This window comes from Lissotriton helveticus, chromosome 6 (genome assembly GCF_964261635.1).
Source record: "Lissotriton helveticus chromosome 6, aLisHel1.1, whole genome shotgun sequence".
Lineage (NCBI taxonomy): Eukaryota > Metazoa > Chordata > Amphibia > Caudata > Salamandridae > Lissotriton > Lissotriton helveticus.
This window is the reverse complement of record NC_136067.1, coordinates 700734299-700754190: the sequence shown is the minus strand read 5'-3', so window position 1 is coordinate 700754190 and position 19892 is coordinate 700734299. Positions and strand designations below refer to the sequence as shown.

Sequence of the window (19892 nt, the reverse complement as noted above, 5' to 3'; positions counted from 1 at the left end):
ACACCAATAAATAGAGATTCAGGCACTGGTCTGAAGTGGATCTATTAGCTCTGAATCCATACTGAACGTCAGAGAAGATGTGGTGGTCTTCTGCCCAGATCATCAGGCGGTTAAGAACTACTCGACCCAGAATTTTCGCCGCAACATCTATAAGGGAAATCGGACGATAGCATTGGGGATTATCTTTGTTGCCCTTTTTAAAAATTGGCACAATTGTGGCCGATGACCATAACCGGGGTAGCCCAGTGGCTATTGCGGCGTTCAATATTCTAGTTAAAATTGGGGCCCACAACTCTACTTTACTTAAAAATAAATCCGGCGGTATCCCGTCCGGGCCTTGTGCCTTGTTTTTTGTGAGACCCCGGATAACCGCAGTGGCCTCCTCCAGTGAAAACCCCAACACTACATTCCAATGGCTCTCACCTTCACCCCTATTTTGGTGCCCCTTATAGCTCCTATTGTAAAGGCCAGAGAAGTGTTCTACCCATTGCTCTGGTAAGATGTTAGAACCAATTTCTGGACTATTGGTCTCTATGAAACAGGGGTTATTAATTATGCTCCAAAATGCTACCAGATCCTTCCTTTCTGTAGCGCCTCTTAGGTCCACCCATACTTGTGTTTGGAGCGACTTTTTCCTTCTACTCAGTTCCTTTTCGTAGCGTGTTCTGCATAGCGTGACCCTGCATTTATCCCTCGGGTTCAACCTCAGGGCGGCCCTCAGCTTCCTTTGTGCAAGTGAGCAGGCGCTATCGAACCATCTGGGTTCCCTTCTGGGCTTTCCCTGTCCTTTTGTTCTGAGGAGAACATCGATTAAGCGGCCCATTTCCTCAAAGGCCACCACCAATTCTGGCCCTTCTATCGAGAGATCAAAACATTTATTGATAACTCCTCCACCTAGATTTACCAGGGACCTATAGAAGCTTTCCCCGTCGATTCTTGCCAATTTCAGCCGCCTTCCCTGATCCGTTAACCTTACACTGTTTGGGCCATCCCCTTTAATTCCCTTCCTGCTTGCATTTGATACTTGCAAGGCCAGTATTAGGGGATTATGGTCACTAAAGCCACTTACTTCTATGGCAAAGCCCTCAATCTTTTTTTTAACGGGTGAAACACTAAGATAAAATCAATGAAAGGGGTGGGACCCCGACCTTTAAAGGTGGGCGTGACCTGCCTATCTAATGGGACCATTACTTGATCAATTGTATGATCCAGGGTATGTTTGCTCATTAACCTACTCAGCCCTTTGCCCTCCACTGTGTGCTCGAAGTGTGGCCCTTCCTCCAAATTACAGGAGTTCCATTCTGCTGTAATGGGAAACAAATTTGGGCTCAGATGGCAGTTAAAATCCCCCATTACAACTAGCGTTGGTGCCATGGAATTATGTTTGTGCTTCAGATTAACGAGCCTTTCATCAAGCTCCCTCACTCTCGAGCCTTTTGAGTTATAAAAATTCACCAGGGTTATATTGTGATCCCTATTCCTGAACTCCAGTGCAAGCAGGTCTTCCGAGTTCCATCTTAAATCACACCAGTTCCCACCTAGTGATACATCTACCAATGTTAGGAGCCCCCCCTTGCTCTGCCAGCCGTTGACTTATTGGTGGGTGTCAAGAAAGATTTGTACCCCACTAAATGGAAATTGGTGCGATTCACCTCCCAGGTTTCCTGAAAGCACATAATTTGGAATTTGCTAATAAGTTCCAACCACTCCTTTTTCCGGGATTTTGAGGCCAGGACTGCCACATTCCAGCAAACCAAATTTATGACATTCCCTATTTTACTGGTGACTGGGCTACATACCCTACTTGATTCCCCGTTACAGGTTACCACCCCTTGCTTATTTTTCTCCCGAGCCTGGCAGGCCATACTCCTCCCGGGTGACCTGCCCTGATCGCTCTGGTTGGGCCTTGATGGTCAGGGGGAGGTAATTAGTGTATTTACTCCGATATGATCCATCCCCTGCAGTCAATCCACCTCGCTCAGGTGTCTGCCCCACGGAAGTGGTGCGTACCTGTTGTACAGGAGGAGTCCTGAGCCTGCCCCCTCCCAATCTCTACCTCTCTGGCAACTATGTTGATTTCCCACCCCCAATGGGTCTGCCACGGGGTCACTCCTTCTCCCTCTATCGTCCCCTCTAGCTCTGTTCTCTCTTTCGGGACTACCCCACTGTCCTAGGGGGCATTCCCAGGCTTGTTTACGAGTTAGTGGGCTATAAAAATATCTTATGTTCTGGGCTTGCACTGCTAGTGCCCTCGAATTTGTCCACGGCCCACTGCAAATATGTTCCACCACTCTAGGGTCGTTAAAATTAATTACAATGCAGTCTGCAGCTATGGATTTCCGCTTATTCCCCACCCAATTTACTCTTCGTACAGAAAGAATTTTACAGCTTACATCATTGGGGAGTGGTCTATTTAGATTTAACCAATGTTTGGTCTTATTTTTCAGTTGGTCGTGGGATTCGGTCTTACCCTCCCCCAGTTCTGGGACACCCGTTAAAATAACCACATACGGGGTGCATTCCGGTGGGAGATTTAAATGGGGGTGTAAGGTCTTCATCACCGGCTCTACTATAGCCGGGCCATCACCCTTCTGAGGTCCCTGGGCATATGATTTAGCTATAATATCTTCTCTTGCTGATCCTCTCCTTAATTAATAAGCCCAAGGACCCCTCAATTTGCCCCGGGGGAGTTGGTGTTCCAGATCTGGGTCTAGGGTGGGCAACAGGGTCACCTTCCCCCCATTTCTCCCCTATCAGCCCTATTGTATTTACCAAGTATATTGCCTCTCTGCAAAGTAATTACCAAAAGTCATTCATATTGAGAAAAGTATATTTTGATACCTGTTGGTTCTAAAATAAAACAACTAGCGGCCAGATGTAGGTAATCCCATTTTACCGATTCTAAAATACCGAATTTTACCGATTCGGTATTTTAGAATCGGTAAATGGGATGTAGGTAAACAAAATCAGTAATTTTACCGATTCTGTAAAATTCGGAATCAGCCATTCGGTATTTACTGATTCGGTATTTACCGAATCGGTAAATACCGAATCGGTAATTGCCATTCAATCCTATGGGACTTTTGGCCCATAGGAATGAATGGGAAATACCGATTTGGTATTTACCGATTCGGTAAATACCGAATCGGTAAATACCGAATCGGCTAGGAAACAAAAGTGAAACTCAGGAGTCAGCCAATCAGGTGCAACCACCCCCTCCCAATCAGGAAGTGGCTGCACCCAGGCAGCTGCAAGCAATTAGAAGGTTCGGGAGAGGCTGTGAGAGCAGAGCTGAATCCCTGAGCCACAGGAAAACTTTTGTGCTTTTAAATAAGGAAAATGGCAAACACCAGTGAGAAGGAACTTCCAGAGAGGAAGAGAAAAATAAAATTCAGCACCATGGAGCTGAAGGTCCTCGTGGAGGAGGTGGTGAAAGAACCCCATAAATTGTTTGGAAAGCAGTCCCTGACTGTGGCTGAATCTGCCAAAAGAAAGATTTGGCTGGAAATACAGTCCAAGGTGAATGCTGTAGGAGTGACTCCAAGGGACATAGATGACCTTAAAAAGAGGTGGTACGACATCAGGAGCCTGACTAAAAAGAAAATTGCAGAGCTGCACAAGGAGGCAAATAAAACTGGAGGAGGGAAGAATCGTGCACCACCCCTGACTGAGCTGGAGGAGCTGGTGGAGACCACCATTGAACCAGAGAGCATCTGTGGACTGGGAGATGCAGACAGCTCAGCCAGAGCTGCCACCAGAAAAGGTAAGAAGCATGCACAGCAATCACCCCTACCCCATCACCTTCCCTTTCCCCTATGTGGCAGTGTTAACCCCACTCCAGTAGAGGTAGCAGCATACAGGAGCAATGCATTATGTGAGATGTAGTCATTGTAAGACCTACCAAGTCAGACAGCACACCAAGCAACAAGTAATGCAACACATATCAGTCACAGGCAAGCTGAGGCAATATGTACAGTGTTTCAGTGAGAAGAATTTAATTTTGCAAGCAGTGAGGCAGGAGCACATTGCTAATGTACGCTTTTATGTCCACAGGTGAGACATCTCGCAGGCGTACCAGGGCGAAAGAAGGCACCGCACCACAGAGGGATGACAGCCAGGAGGCAGGCACAAGTGCAGGGAATGTAACAGAGGACACAGCTGCACCAACTACACAGCCACCATCCCAAGACCTTGAAATGTCACCCCAGCTGCAGGCCTCCCCAGAGCGTTCACAATCCCCTCTGCTACTGTCCTCACCTGAAATGCCTGTGTCACTGCCGAAAACAACACTAGCAGCTCAAAAGAGCAGGAGGCATGCAGATGCCCCACTACTAGAAATGGAAACAACAGCAGGTGACATGGAGGGGATCACACTCCAACCTTGGCTGGGGAAGGAAGCAGTGCCACACAGCAGTCCAGCTCAGAGGGTGCCCACACAGGTACCAGACGCCGCAGGCCCAGAGCTAGCAGTGAAGTACAACATGTTGAGCGTCCCAGTGTCTTTCTTGGACTGGAGGGTAGCATGGTCAAGATACAAAGGATGCAGGGGAAGGCCATCCAGTCAGTGCAAAGCCAGATGAGGCACCTGAATACAAACCTGGAAAACATAGGGAAGGGCATTAGTGCACTGGTGAATGAGAATAAAGAGATGGCATCAGGAATGAGGGAGATGGCTGCAGGGATGCAGGAGATGGCCACAGGGATGCAGGACATGTCACAATCTGTGCAGCTCCTGTGCACAAAACTGGACCAGGACAGGTCGACAAGGTGTAAGGACAGGCAGCAAGCGCAGAAACACACTAAGGCAGTGAACCGCCTGGCCACAGCCACTTCCCTTCTATGCAGACGATGCGTCAACATGCAAGAGGGACTAACACAAAGCAGTAGTGAGGTTTCCAGGGGCTTTGCAAGGGTTACGAGTGCTGTCGAGGTGCTGCTCAATGCACAGTCAGCACATACTGCTGCTCTGGATGTACTTGAGAGCATGGAAAGCACCAGTAGGAGCAGCATGACAAACACCCCTGTTGCTGAGTCACGGAGGAGCAGCAGGCTCCATGGTGCTCCAACACCCCACACACCCAGTGAGGACAGCCAGCAACTTACATCTGGCACTGGTAGGCGTGGCCGAAAATGACTTATGCTGCCCCCACTCCATGACCTTTAATGGGGAAGTGATCCAGGACTACCATTGTTAAATGGATAACATTTGGGTTGCACATTTGTGCCCTTCTTTACCTGCGTAGTGGCAATGATTAAACTACGTTGGGTACATACTAACCTGTCTGTGTCTCTTTACTTACTCAGAAATAGTTATGTGTGATCTCTGCCCTTCTCTGTCTGCCATCTGTTGCTGGCGCAACTCCTGCTGTGTTGGGTTCAGGCACTGCACTTTCATCATCGTGGTCCTCAAAGTCGCTCAATTACACCTCTGTGCCCTTCTTTGTAGCAAGGTTGTGCAACATTGCGCAAGTTGCTATCATTTTACAGCAGATGAGTGGTGAGTACTGCCGTGCCTCACCACTTTTGAAGAGGCAGCGGAACCTGCTTTTTAATAGACCAAAGGTGCGCTCCACAGCGTTCCTAGTGGATTTGTGTGCCACGTTGTATCGTCTCTGGCTCGGGGTTGAAGGGTTGAGGTAGGGTGTCAGGATGAACGAGCAGACGGCATATGCGCTGTCACCTATTTGTAAATGAGAGAGCCATTACTCACATGCACACAAACACATACATCTCCAATATCGATCAGGGTGTGTCACTGTGTTTTACCTAGCAGGTATCCTTCTCCACATTCCCCCGCTGTCAGGCGTGTGTAGATGTAAATGTAAATGTAAATTGACACTTGTATAGCGCACTACTCACCCGCAAGGGTCTCAAGGCGCTTGTACGAATACCGCTGTCGAACCCATCCTGGCTTTCCCTGTGAGGTGCCCACTCCTGGGCACCCCCAAGGTGGAGGCCAGGCATCCTTAGCGTTGTGGGGGCCGTTGTGGCGATTAAGCAAGCTATTGCCTAGAGTTGCAGAGTGGAACTCCATGATTGGAATAGGCATCGAGGTGAGAATTATCAGGTCCGTGGAATTTTTTAGCCCAAGACTCGCCGAGGCGGGGAATTGAACCCTGGTCCCGGGCTAGACCTCTGCATCAGGGTCTGCTGCTCTAACCATTGAGCCACACTTCGCCAGATCCCACTGTTCTGAAAGATGTAGGAGTCGTGGGTACTTCCTGGTAACTTGGCCACTATGTCTGTGATAATGTTGTTGGCATCACAGATTACCTGTACATTGATTGTGTGGGTTGACTTCCTGTTTCTGTAAATGTACTCTGTGGCAGCAGGTGGGCATATTGGGATGTGGGTACCATCAATGGAGCCGATAACTTGTGGGAAATTTGCAATTTGATAAAAGTCAGTCTTGGTCTTGAGCAAGTCCGCGTGAGTTTCAGGGAAGCAGATGTAATGATGCATTCTCTGCATCATGGCCTCCAGGAAGTTCCTGAAGAAACGGGACAGGCAGCTCTGGGACACCCCACCTACCGCAGCAATCACACTCTGGTAACTTCCAGATGCAAGCAGGTGTAGGCTACACAGCACCTGCACATGGGGTGGGATGACGTGCGCCCTTGGGGTTGGGTGATCCAAAAGTGGGTGCAGGTCCCTGATCAAGTCCAGGATGGTTTGGGGTGTAGCCTGTACCTTTGCAATATCTCTGGCTCAGTGAGTTGGAAGAGCGTTATGCTCTGTCTGTACACTTGCTCCTCCCTTCTCCAGACCCTCTCTCCTGCTGCCTATAGCTGTAGCCGCCTTGCTATCACGTAGAATGCCGCCATTCTGGTCACACTGTTGCATTTTGGGACCTTTTTTATGGCCTGCACCTGGTTACCACCTGCTTTCAATCCATGGTAATTACCGACTCTTAAATACTGAATTTCGAGAAATTCGGTATTTTAGAAGTTACCTACATCTCAAAACTCATTTTTTACCATTTCTTATTAACCAATTCGGTAAATAAGAATTCGGTAATTTCCGAATCGGTATTTTCCGATTCGGTAAATTCCGATTCGGTAAATTACCGACTCGTATTTACCGAATCTGTCTTTTTTGGGCTCCTACATCTCAAAAGACAAATACCGGTCGGTAACGGCCGATATTCGGTATTTGGCAACCTATATCTGGCCCTAGTAGATCTTTTGAGATAAAAACAATTGGCCTAGAGTTCAGTTCTTGAGTGTGTGAAACATTTTGCTGACTAAGTGTGTACAACAAATGCTTTACACTGTCCTCTGATACTGCCTTACTGCTCGACCAAGCTACCACTTTAGAAAGTAAGGTCAGATCTGACTTTAACCTCTGTTATACCTCTGGAGATTGGGGACTCTATACACACTGTACCTTACTTTGGTCCAGTATATATAGAGCCACTTTCTTACAGTCACCCGGTAAGAGGACGATGGAGTCTGGTCAAGGAAGGCTGGGAGCAATCTCCCAGGAAACCTCCCCAGGATGTATACAATTACATGCTGGCCTTCAGGAACCAGACTCGGCGATTCAGACATCTCACTCAGGCGATTCTGGAAGCCAGTCAGGAAGTGATGAAGCAGTGGTCAGAAAGTTAGGGTCATGGTCCCTGAGGAGCCCTGTGCGCTCCAGGACAGGCGGACCAGACCATTTGAGGTGGTGGAGCGCAAGAGTGCTGTCACCTACCTGGTGAACTTGCGGTCTCCTAGGAACCCTTTGCGGGTCCTGCATGTTAACCGCCTGAAGGTCCACTTAGAAAGTTTCGAAGTGGGCATTCTCATAGCAACAGATGATGGAATGGATGAGACCGAGCCTCTTCCTGACCTGTCTGCAACAGAGCAAAATGGGTCAGTGGATGGTGTCATCCTGTGTGCCACACTGACCCCTGAGCAGCAGAATGATTGTCGCCAACTGTTGGGGCAATTCCCTGATTTGATCTCCCTGGTTCCTGGTGTCACTGAATGGTGTGTCCATGATGTGTACACTGGGGACAGTCCTCCTGTCAAGCACAAGGCTTAAAGAGTGACTGACAGGGTCAGAGCTCACATCAAGGAGGAGGTCTCAAAGATGTTTGCCTTAGGGGTGATTGAGTCCTCTAACAGCCCTTGGGCCAGCCCAGTGGTCTTGGTCCCAAAGGCTGCCGCGCCTGGCGCCACACCCGAACTCTGGTTCTGTGTGGACTCTTGAGGAATCAATTCAGTCACCAGGACTGACACGCACCCCATCCCCAGAGCTTATGAACTCATTGATCGGTTAGGGGCTGCACGGTACCTCAGCACGTTTGATTTGGCAGATCGCCTTAACTGATGGGGCCAAAGAGAGGTCAGCATTCTCCACACCAGATGTGCACTACCAATTCCGGGTTATGCCCTTTGGGATAAAGAATGCCCCTGCCACCTTTCAGAGGTTGGTCAACCAGGTATTGGCTGGACTGGAGGAGTTCAGTGCCACCTACCTGGATGACATTGCAGTGTTCAGCGCAAATTGGGAAGAAAACCTGCGCCACCTCTGGGAAGTGTTGATGGCACTGCCCAAGGCAGGCCTCACGATCAAGGTGAGTAAGTGCCAGAACGGGCGGGGTTCCGTGGTGTACTTGGGGCACCAGGTGGGGAGAGGCCAGGTGGCACCCCTACAACCCAAGATGGATACCATCCTGGATGGGAACCCCCAAAGAATCAGACACAGGTGAGAGCCTTTTTAGGACTCACAGGGTACAGGAGGTTTGTAAAGGGGTATGGCAACATTGTTGCACCCTTGACTGAGGAAGCAGTCCAAGAAAGTGAACTGTACTGACACCTGTCAGAAGGCTTTTGACGCCCTGAAGACTGCCATGTGCACAGCACCTGTGCTTCAGGAGAACCAACTTCTCAATGGAATTTGTTGTCCAAACAGACGCTCCAGAGTATGGTGTGAGGGCTGTTCTTTCACAGATTAATGAGAAGGGCCTAGACCAACCTGTAGCCTTCATCAGTAGGAGGTTACTTCCACTGGAACAGAGGTAGAGTGCAATTGAGCGTGAGGCATTTGCTGTGGTCTGGGCACTGAAGAAGTTGAGACCATACCTGTTTGGGACTCACTTTCGTATTCAGACAGACCACAGGCCCCTCAGATGGTTGGTGCACATGAGGGGTGAGAACCCAAAGTTGTTGAGGTGGTCCATTTCCCTACAGGGGACGAATTTCCCGGTGGAACACCACCCTGGTACAGAACACACCAATGCTGATGGTCTGTCCAGATGTTTCCGCCTTAGTGAAGAGAACTCCCAAGGGGAAGGGTAGTTCTCTCCACATTTCAGCTGGAGGGGACATGTTTTAGACCTGGTACGATTGGAGTGAGTCTCCTTCCATTTTTCACTGAGTGCGTCCTCTGTTTTTGATATGTTTTGATGGTTTAGATGCTTTTGGCACTGTACCACTGCTATTCAGTGCCACAGTGCAAGTGCTCCCCATGTTAAATTGATGTTTTGATCAGTGACTCCATGATTGGCTTATTTGATTTACTTGTCAGACCTTAGCATAGTGCACCATGTGTGCCCAGGGCCTGTAAATCAAATGCTGCTGGTGAGCTTGCAGACCTGCGTGTCGCTGGGAGCTGGAAGCGTGACTCAACGAGAAGTAGCGAGTCGCAGTCGTAGCTGTTGCCTTTGCATAGGTCGCCACCGCATAACCAGAGAGGCGTGCCTTCCTCGCAGCTGTTTACCGACACATTACCGGAGAAGCGTGTCGCTGTCGCATCACCGGAGAAGCGTGTCGCAGGGCCTGTCGCGGCTCCAAAGTTACAGAGTTCGCTGCACGGCCGCCGGGCGTGCACGCATCGTCTTCACATTGTCGCATTGCAGCAAGGGTGCCATCTTATCACATCGCACAGGATTTTCGCATTGCATCGAGGAGCCATCTTGCTGCATCGTAACCAGAACGCAGTACGAGAATCAACGCATCACTTCCTCTCCGGTAAGGACCAAGACGCATCCCTTACTCTGCGCAAGCATTGAGGCGCGACGCATCGTCTCCCCCGAAGCAAGGAACCGAAGCATCTCCATCCCTGTGAACCTTTTGTTTGTTTTGCGTTGCGCATCAAGGTACTTTTATGAGAAACGTGTCGCATTTATCATCAACTTGAACTAAGTTACTTCTACCATCTTTAAGACTATATTGAGTACATTATTGTGGATTTTTGTCGTTTCTGGTCTTGTGTTAAGTCTATATAAAGAATACATATTTTTATAAAACCTGTGTGGTGTCCATCTGCAATGTTTTAACTGTATTATTGTATGTGTCCACAAATGATTAACACACTGCCTCTGAGATAAGCCTGTCTGCTCGTGCCAAGCTACCAAGGGGTTGAGCAGGGTTTATCCAGTAGTGTAATCCCCTTTCCCTGACTTAGAAGAAAGGGTCCCTATTTGGTCAAAGGTACCTACCTCTGCCAACTAGAGACCCCCAGTTGTAACATGCCTCATCATTAGTTACTTCACTTGTCTCAATTGCTGTCGCATAACTACCAACTTACAAAATCACTTCACCCTGTGAGGAGGTGGCGGGGCCAGGTGCTGAGAGCTATCTAAGAGGCACTCTGCCCCTCACCAAGCCCCCCTCCCCCCCACCCGCCCCAAAAAAGGTCATTGAGGCTGTCGCCGATGTCCCGAGGTGTTTTTACACCTTTTAATGGACATTGGCTTCTTATAACCTCTGAAAACGATCTGGAAATCCCGTTCTCCCTGCGATTTCGACTCCTCACCGGGTGACCATTTGAAGGGATATACCAGGTTTTAAAATTGCATTTTTGTTGTACATGTTATATTGTTCTGGGGGGTAATAAGTTTGTGTCCTCAGTATGTTTTCCCTTTCCTTTAGGTAGCGTCACTTGGAATGTTCTTATTTGTATTTAAGTGACGTCACCGTCATCTGTTTGACAGATGACAGCTGACTCCCGTAGTGACTGCCATTAATTCCCGCTCCCTGCGGGCCCTTGTATCTACAATAAATATTATTGTTAACATCACTTCTTCTCCTGTCGTGCTGTTACGCTACAATTGGCGACGAGGACTGGTGGAACAAGGGTCTGCTGACAAAATTTGAAGACGCAAGCTTGATTGACGAATCTTGGGTCGGAGCTAGGAGCACTTTAATCTTAAAAAGTGAGTACATGGCGGGATACGGCGAGCGATGATTGAGTTTATATCGTGATGGAAAATCTTAGCGCAAAGGATATTGGCTGCGCATGAATCTTATGAAAGACTTTTTAAATATTAAAGGATTTAAATGTAAGAATGAGCAGTTCGTCTGAGGATTTGACTGGCGAATGTCATCTGTAAACGCCGCTCTGCACGAAAAAGGCTAACGTGTGAGACTTCTGTGTTCAGCGCTTCGTTGACAAGGCAACAGCGGAGGCGTCAGTCGTTTACCTCAGCTGAGCCGCGTGAAGCATGCCGGGAGTGAAAGTTGATTAGCCAACAGGAACGCGCGTCACTGTGCGTGCGCAACGTGCGGCCATTTTGAAAATCGGTCTGATTAAGTTAAAACGAGCGCAAGGAATTAAGAGCTCGTGATTTTTGTGTCTTTGATGGATTAAAAGGATTTCTTTTTAGCGCAACAAAACGCAAGTAAGCACTCAAGAGTGAAACGTTTGAAATAATCCATATACAGCAAAGTCATCCAACAAGTCTGCTGTGTAGTAAATAATATAGTTATAATAAAAAGCAGAATATGGCTGAATGCAACAATATATGTGCACCTCCTCGGTTTCTAGATGAACCTGGTAAGCCCACTATGAAGTGGAAAAAGTGGGTGAGGGCTTTTGAAAATTACATCGTGTCAATTGATGGGAAGGCTTTTGACGCTGAAAGGAAATGTTCTTTATTGTTTGGGCTATTAGGAAAAGCAGGACAGGATATCTTTGACAGCCTGCCCGAATATGAGAGTCCACCTGGAACATTTGTGCCACTAAATGAGTATCAGGAGGCGTTGAAAAGGTTAGAAAAACAATTCGATGAGGAGAATAATATAATGGTTGCAAGACATAAATTTGCCCAAAGGAAACAACAAGAAGGGGAAAGTGTGGAAGACTATGTTGCATGTCTAAGAGTTCTGGCAGTAGAATGCGAATATGAGGAAATGACGGATGTTTACATAAGGGACCAAATAGTTTTCTACTGCTATACTAAAAAGGTGCAGGAAAGACTGTTAGCGTGTAAGAGACCATCCTTACAGGAAGTCATTGACATTGCTAGGGGTATCGAAAGGTCTCTAATTTCCACTAAAGAATTGTCTTCAACAACTAATAATACTAATGTATTTTATTTACAGGACAGGAGGAAAGTTGATGGTAAAGCGAGTGAAAAAGGTGTAGGTGAAAGGAAGGTGGGAGGTAAGCAGTTGTGCTGTTTCAGGTGTGGTTCAAATGAACACTTAGCTGATTTTAAAAATTGTCCTGCAGTAGGCAAAAAGTGCCTCAAATGTAAAAGATATGGTCACTATACCACCTTGTGTAAAACCAAAAGAATGAGCAATAACATGAGTATAAATACTGTAGGTAATTTTGATGAAGAAATGTGTGCGAATATTGTTTTATATGTGGAAATGGAGGAAGGAAAGATAAAGGGTCCAGTAAGTGACGTGAAAATTGGTGAGGTTGATCTAAAATTTACAGCTGATTCAGGTGCGCCCATAACAACCATATCAGATACTCTTTTTGAAGAAAAATGGAAAGGTGTACAACTAATGGAATCTGATATAAACCCGAAAGCATTTGGGGAGAAGGAAATAAATATGCTGGGGTATTTCATTGACACTGTGAGTTTTAAGGGAAGAGTAATTGAAACAAAGATTTATGTAGCAGAAAAGGGAGGATACTAGTAGGTTGGAGAGACCTGGCCCAACTTGGGGTGGTACTGGTGCCGGGGGCAAAAGACCCAGTGACATTAAGAGATGAATGGGTGAACAGCATAGGCTTAAAAGATTTTGATGGAGACTTAGAATCTGTTTTTGAAAAACATAAAGAAGTGTTTAAAAATGAAATAGGTTGTGTGATGGGGTTCAGTCATGACATCAAACTAAAGGAGGGCGCTATACCATGTAAACACAAGGTAAGATCAATACCATTGTCCATAAGAACTGAATTGAGGGAAGTGCTTGAGAAGTTGAAGGGGGAAGGTGTAATTGAAGAAGCAGAAGAGTCTGAATGGGTTTCTGCCATTGTAGTATCGAAGAAGAAAAAGACAGGGGACATTAGGTTATGTGTGGACCTGAGGTCACTCAATAAAAACATTATTGTGAACTGCCATCCCCTACCAAAAATCCAGGACATTCTACAGTCAACATCCGGTTCAAAATACTTTTCATTAATCGATTTAAGAGCCGCATATCATCAGGTATGTCTGTCAGAAAAGTCCAAGAAATTGACAACTTTCATCACGCCCTTTGGTGCATTCAGGTATGTTAGACTCCCCTTTGGCTTAGCATCATCATCAGGGGTTTTCCAGAAACTCATGGATATTTTGTTTGGAAAGTTGAAAGGGGTGGAAGCCTTTCAAGATGACATTCTTTTGCATTCCAAAACCGAACAAGAGCACATAAAATTGATTGAAATGGTTTTAGACATTTTGGAAAAGAAAGGCATGACAGTCTCAAAGGACAAATGCAAGTTCATGACAGAGGAGATTGAATACTTAGGGCATGTCCTGACAGCTGAAGGTATCTCGCCAAAAGATGATTTAGTGCACGCAATAAGGGAGGCCCCGGAACCTAAAAACAAGGAAACACTAAAGTCATTCCTTGGCCTCAGTGAATATTATGCGAAGTTCATTAAAAAATATGCTGAAAAAGGTGGAGCCACTTAGGAGACTGTTGAAAAAGAATGTGACCTATAACTGGAAGGATGAACAAGTTGAAGCGTTCAGGTTAATCAAAGAGGAAATAGCGAATGCTCCTGCATTGAAACCATATGACTCACAATTGGATAATGTAGTAACTGTGGATGCAAGTAATGAGGGCATCGGCGCTGTGTTTTGCCAGAAAAAGGGAGGTGAAGAGAACACGATAGCGTTCATTTCTAGGATGCTGAATGACACGGAGGTCCACTACAGCACAATTGAGCGTGAAACTTTGGCCTGTGTGTGGGCAGTGCACAAACTCAAGGACTATCTGTGGGGGAAGAGTTTCACACTAGTTACCGACCATAAACCATTGGTTTATATGATGGATGGCAAAGGTAGAGGCAACGGAAACGCAAGCTCTAGGTTAATAAGACTAATGTCAAAACTCCAGGAATATAATTTCAAAATTGAGCACATTCAAGGAGGAAAAAACAGTAGAGCGGACTGCTTGTCCAGGTTGCCAGTAAAGGGGCAAAAGAGCGAAGAACAGGACGACAATGAGTGTATAGTTGCACATATTGATGCCACAGCTATGTGCGAAGGATCCATAACTGAAAAAGATTGGGAGGAGAGTATGGAAAAGGATAACGTCATGACCAAAGTAAAAAAGTATGTACAAACTGTATGGCCACATGTAAGAAACCTTGAAGAGGAACTGAGGTCTTACCAGCAGGTAAACGATGAACTAACGCTAGAGAATGGCTACTTGAAAAGAGGTGAAGTTTTTGTTCCGCCATTTGAACTCAGACAAAAGATCATTAAATTGGCTCACAAAGGGCATCCAGGCACCACGGCCACAAAAAAAGTATTAAGAATGCACTATTGGTGGCCAGGTGTGGACAGTGAGATCAGGAGTTATGTGGACAATTGCGAGAAATGCTTAAAGTCAGACAAGCATTGGAGAATTGAAAAGAACGAACTCCAAATGGTAGAAATTCCGGATGGGCCTTGGGCCAAAATAGCAATAGATTTTGCAGGACCTTTCAACATTTTGCCAGATGGATGCAGGTACCTAATAGTTTTGACAGACTACTATACCAAGTGGGTGTGCTACAAATTCGTAAATATGGTGACAACAGAAGTGGTCATAAAGTTTCTCGAAAAAGCATTTGAAAGAGAGGGACAGCCTAAGATCATGGTGTCGGATAACGGATCACAACTGATATCAAGAGCAATGGTTGAGTTCTTGGAAAAGAGAGGAATTATACAGGAGAAGACACCTCTGTACAGTCCTAAGAGCAATGGTCAAGTAAAGAGAATAAACAGATTTTTCAAAGAAGGAATCCAAATGGCAATTGCAAATAATATGGATGTAAAAGATTTTATTAAGGAAAAAATCAGTGCATATAACAACACACCAAAAGAAGCCACCGGATATACACCATTTTACTTGATGAGAGGAAGAGCATGTAACACTATCATCACACCAAAAATAAGTGGGTGGAAAGGAACAGCTGTGGAAGTGAGAGTAGTGTGTGAAAAGGAACTCAAAGTGAAGGAGAACATTGAGAACAAACAAGTGAAAAACAAGGTGTACTCTGATTTGGTAAATAGAGCTAAGGACAAGAGTATAGCACCTGGAGACTGGGTGTTAGTAAAGAAGCCTGGGTTGGTAAGTAAAGGGGAATCCAGGCTCAGCAAACCCATGAAAATTGGCAGAGCATCAGGTGGTGCTGTTTTCATAGAAGGAGAAGGATGGCGTAGTATAGACGATGTGGTAAGACTCAAACATGGGCAAGAAAAAATTATAATGAGGAATATGGAAGAAGGAGATACGAGTCTTAATGAAAGTGTTCTGGAATGGGAAGACATATCTAGTAGCACTGAACTGTTGCAATCCTATGACAGCCAAGAGGGTTCACCTGTTTTGAGAGACAGTTCTAGAAATCGTTCTGATGGCAGTGGGAGTACCGTCCTGGCTCAGGATGACCCTGTGCTAGAAAACAATGTAGAGGTAATTGGATCCTCTGTTACAGGCGTGAAGGGCACGGAAATCAATCACACTGGGGGGTTGTCTTCCAGGGTGGGCAGAGTTATCAACTTGCCGACAAGGTTTAAAGATTATGTTATGGAATAAACTGTTTCTGTTTTTGATGGAGAAAGGGAGATGTTGTACATGTTATATTGTTCTGGGGGGTAATAAGTTTGTGTCCTCAGTATGTTTTCCCTTTCCTTTAGGTAGCGTCACTCCGCGTCACTTGGAATGTTCTTATTTGTATTTAAGTGACGTCACCGTCATCTGTTTGACAGATGACAGCTGACTCCCGTAGTGACTGCCATTAATTCCCGCTCCCTGCGGGCCCTTGTATCTACAATAAATATTATTGTTAACATCACTTCTTCTCCTGTCGTGCTGTTACGCTACAATTGTATTTATGTTCTTATTGCTGGTTCTGTAATTCTTAGCTGTGGAGCGCTGTCATTCTATGCGCTCGCTTCAAGTAAACTTGTAGTCCTTTTATTTTTGTCAAATGTCCCAGTTTTTGGCTTTAAAATTCTGGTTACCCTATGAAGGGAGATAAAGCCGTATGATACACGGTGGCACCGTCATTTGGCAGGTATGGTGCATCACTTCGTTCGTCTCTAGTGAAATTTGCCCATTCAGGTTTTTGTGTCTAAATCGGTAACAGTGTGTTGTAAAGTGGTTAGAACATATGTGCGCTATCAACAGTTACCTTACATAAGTATATCGATGATCTTGCTATAGTGAAAATGTACACTTCAGTTTTGCTTTCCTGCAAACTATGGTCAGGGCAACGTCGACCTTTAGAGGAGACGAGTGATGCGTCTGGAAAAAAATGCAAACCTCGTTCCCTGTAGACTCTCTGGCGAATTCGCACATTCACTGTTCCATGCAACAGACATCCTAAAAGTTCCGTTTCGCCAGCTGGCTTGGGTACCGACTACTAGAATGCTACTACTCTACCGCCGAATGCCAACACATGCGCACACTAGAAGCGTCACGAACACCGACTGACTTTAATGACGTGTCCCATCCCCAGAGTCCAGCGGAGGCGTGCGCGCGCTTGGACTTGTGCAAGCGTTCAAGAATTGGGAATGGATTCGGCATGAATCGGAAAGCGTGCAATTACGAGCTACAGTAACCCCTTCCTCGATGCCCAGGAAACCCCGGCTTTGCTTCTTCCTGTCACTTCTCCGAACTTGCTACCCCGGCGCACGCACGCGCAGTGCAAACGGCCGGCGGCTGCGGGAGCGCGCCACCGAACGGGCTCGCGGGCTGCCAGCAGCGTGAGGCGCGGCCGCCATTTTGCGAGCGCTACACTCGCCGCTGGAGGAATTGAGTGGGGGGCAGTGCTGCCGCCACTACACGCAGGGAAGGAAGCCGGAGCTGCGAGGTGTGTGCACCGGGGTGTCCCCTACCCTCCGAGCCCCCGCCCCATCCTGTCTTCCTCCTCGTGGCTGGGGCTATGTTCAGGGGCGCTAGGCCGCCCGCATGGCCGGGCTTTGTGTGCCGGTTACCGGCCTCACCCCCCTGTGAGGGGCGAGCTTGTCAGAGAAATAGCTGTGTAGATTAGCATCCCCCTATATGGGTTACCCGTATATTGGTCAGGGAGGTGGCATGGTACAAGGGGCGCACGAGCCAGCAGGGCGCTATCCGAAGAGGACAGCCTCTGTCGGAGCACGTGCGCCGTGTCAATGGAGTCGTGTGCTGGGGAGAGCCGCTTCCTCTCAATTGCGGGGAGTGGGTCGGGTAGGCTTTCATGTTGCTATCGGCTAATGCTTTGCACGTGACACGGGAAGAGGAGGGTCAGTGAGTGTCAAGCCGGTTTAGTTTCACTATTGGACCCCCATGTGGGTGACATAAAGCCCAGGTTGACTGCCTTTTCCGGGGTCTAAAACTGAAAGCTGTTTGGTTGACACCACCTAACTTAAGATAGGTGAAGTATGGATTCTTCTGTGTTCTGAGAAAGTTTACAAACTTAGTAATGACAGTGCTTTGCAAGTACAATGACCAGGTTACTCTTTTGTTATATCGTTAACAGCCCCGCCGCTTCACTTAACTAGTCAGTGCATCGGGCGAGCCTTCGTTGTAGATCCATTTAGCTGGGCTGCACCTCGTGATGACTGATTCTGTAAAAGGCTAGCCCGAGACAGAAAAAGCGGTTTCCAGTTGACACGGAAAGGGGTTATGTGGTCACTCTAACTGCAAAGCGTGTTCACGGTCTATTGTGCGATTTCTACTAATTTGACTCAACCAGGACATATTAACGGCAGGGTTTACTGTACACATTTGTACTGGGAAGTACTCTTGGAAACTGGAGCAGCCCTTTAATGTCGACTAAAGGCCACTCCCTTTTGGGTGGGATGCTTAAATCTTACATGCATATAGTTAGTCCTCCCGGAAGCACTCGTTTACTCTGCGCCATTTAAAAAGAACCTTATTATACGCATTCGTAAATATTAACCCATTACTCTGATGAACTGATCTTTACATTAGAAAACATGCACTTAAAAACGGAGTTGGCAGTTTTCGGTGAGAGTAGTTCACCCGGTCCTGTTTTTAAGTACTTGTAGTTTTTCATTTCCGAATTATTGCAGATACTGAGGACTTGGTGAAGTACTCGCTTACACAGAATATGGGAAACCTGAACGCTTATCGTTCATGGTAGGTCACGATCAAAGTGGCTCGTGCCTTTGGTCGTGTGGCGGAGTTTCCAGTTCTTACCCAGTTTTCTTTTAAGAGAGACGTTTCAGCGATGCCGGTCTTTGTATTGAATATTGCTATTTATTGCATTTCAACAGCACTCTGGCAACATGGCTTCAGAACATGTCAATGGAAATGGCACTGATGACGCTTTGAATTCTTCGACAGTGATTACCCATTCAGAACATTTCCAGACGTTGCTCGATGCAGGTTTGCCACAGAAAGTAGCTGAAAAGCTAGATGAAATTTACATTGCAGGTGAGGCCCTGAAATTTCCAAACCTGCTTGCTTTGAAATCTCTACTTATTTGATTTGGTTACGCGTTTTGAGTCTTGTAAGAACTCGAAGCTGTATACTATTGTTGTTCATGCTTATTTTTTTCAAGTTTGCCTTTAAGCAGTACCTTTTTGAGTTTAGCAAAAATAAACGTACAACATATTTTTTTTTTAAAGGGCTTCCTGCCATATGCGCTCATCCATTGGTCCCTAAAGGGGTCATTCGCATTTTTCTTCCACCCGCTACAGCATAGAACCCTGGGCATTAGAGAAGCCCTTTCCGGCCATTGGCTAATTTCACAGTCAGCGATGCCATTCTGCCGTGTAACAAGAGGACATTCACACAGAGTAATTCCCTTCGGTGACCTACTGTGATTTTTTGCAAAAACGACAGTTGATGGACGTAATGTAGAACAATGTCAAACATTCACTCCAGTACAGAGATCTGGGACTAAATCCATCTTTTTTTTGCTCACCATGCCAATCCAGTTTGAACCTAGCCATATGCACATCAGTCTTGACCCTGTGCCCCATGGGAACAGTCCAGCCCAAACTGCCAAGCCAGATGTGTGATTTTTGAGCTCAAAATATTTTTGCTTTTAGTAATTTTTTAGATTGACAAAAGCCCAACAAAATATATTTGTTTGCAAAAAACATGACAAAACCAGCAGTGAATGCTAGACTGGTTGAATTTGCCAATGCATGTTTGTTCTTGATGAATAATACCTCACTCGCGTATACCGGCGATCTTTTATTATAACATCTCTTTGAATATAGCAGGACATTGTTTGTTCTCCTCCTATTTGGGAGAATGTTGTGCATCCCTTGATATGTACTTGTGAATCCTTCAATTTGTACTTGCATTTCAACTTTTGGCAACCGTGCATTAGAATCTTTTCTGAAGTTGTTTTGGCATTTCAACTTTTGGCAACCGTGCATTAGAATCTTTTCTGAAGTTGTTTTGTCAAGTATATGCTGTTTATAGTATATTTTGGTTATTCACACTTTTATATTTGCTGATTGAATCTTGGAAGTATCGTTTATTTGTACATGTCGGCTACTGTTC

General features: G+C 46.2%; 2 protein-coding genes across 11 annotated transcripts in view; one reads left to right on the top strand and one right to left on the bottom strand.

The window, feature by feature from the left end:
* LOC144762883 (uncharacterized) overlaps positions 1-16864 on the bottom strand; it is a 396549-nt gene extending 379685 nt beyond the window's left edge. For all 3 annotated transcript variants that reach the window (XM_078648174.1, XM_078648175.1, XM_078648176.1), the window contains exon 1: positions 16692-16864. In XM_078648174.1, the coding sequence (XP_078504300.1) occupies positions 16692-16750 (59 nt within the window). In that variant the 5' untranslated portion in view covers positions 16751-16864. The remainder of the gene's footprint in view (positions 1-16691) is intronic.
* Positions 16865-16879: 15 nt separating this feature from the next.
* The window catches only part of SYNCRIP (synaptotagmin binding cytoplasmic RNA interacting protein), a 682339-nt gene continuing 679326 nt past the window's right edge, over positions 16880-19892 (top strand). For 7 of the 8 annotated variants that reach the window (XM_078648172.1, XM_078648171.1, XM_078648170.1 and 4 more), the window contains exons 1-2: positions 16880-17241; positions 18650-18809. In XM_078648172.1, coding sequence (XP_078504298.1) covers positions 18662-18809 — 148 coding nt within the window. In that variant the 5' untranslated portion in view covers positions 16880-17241; positions 18650-18661. The remainder of the gene's footprint in view (positions 17242-18649; positions 18810-19892) is intronic. The other variant, XM_078648173.1, reaches the window with a different exon arrangement.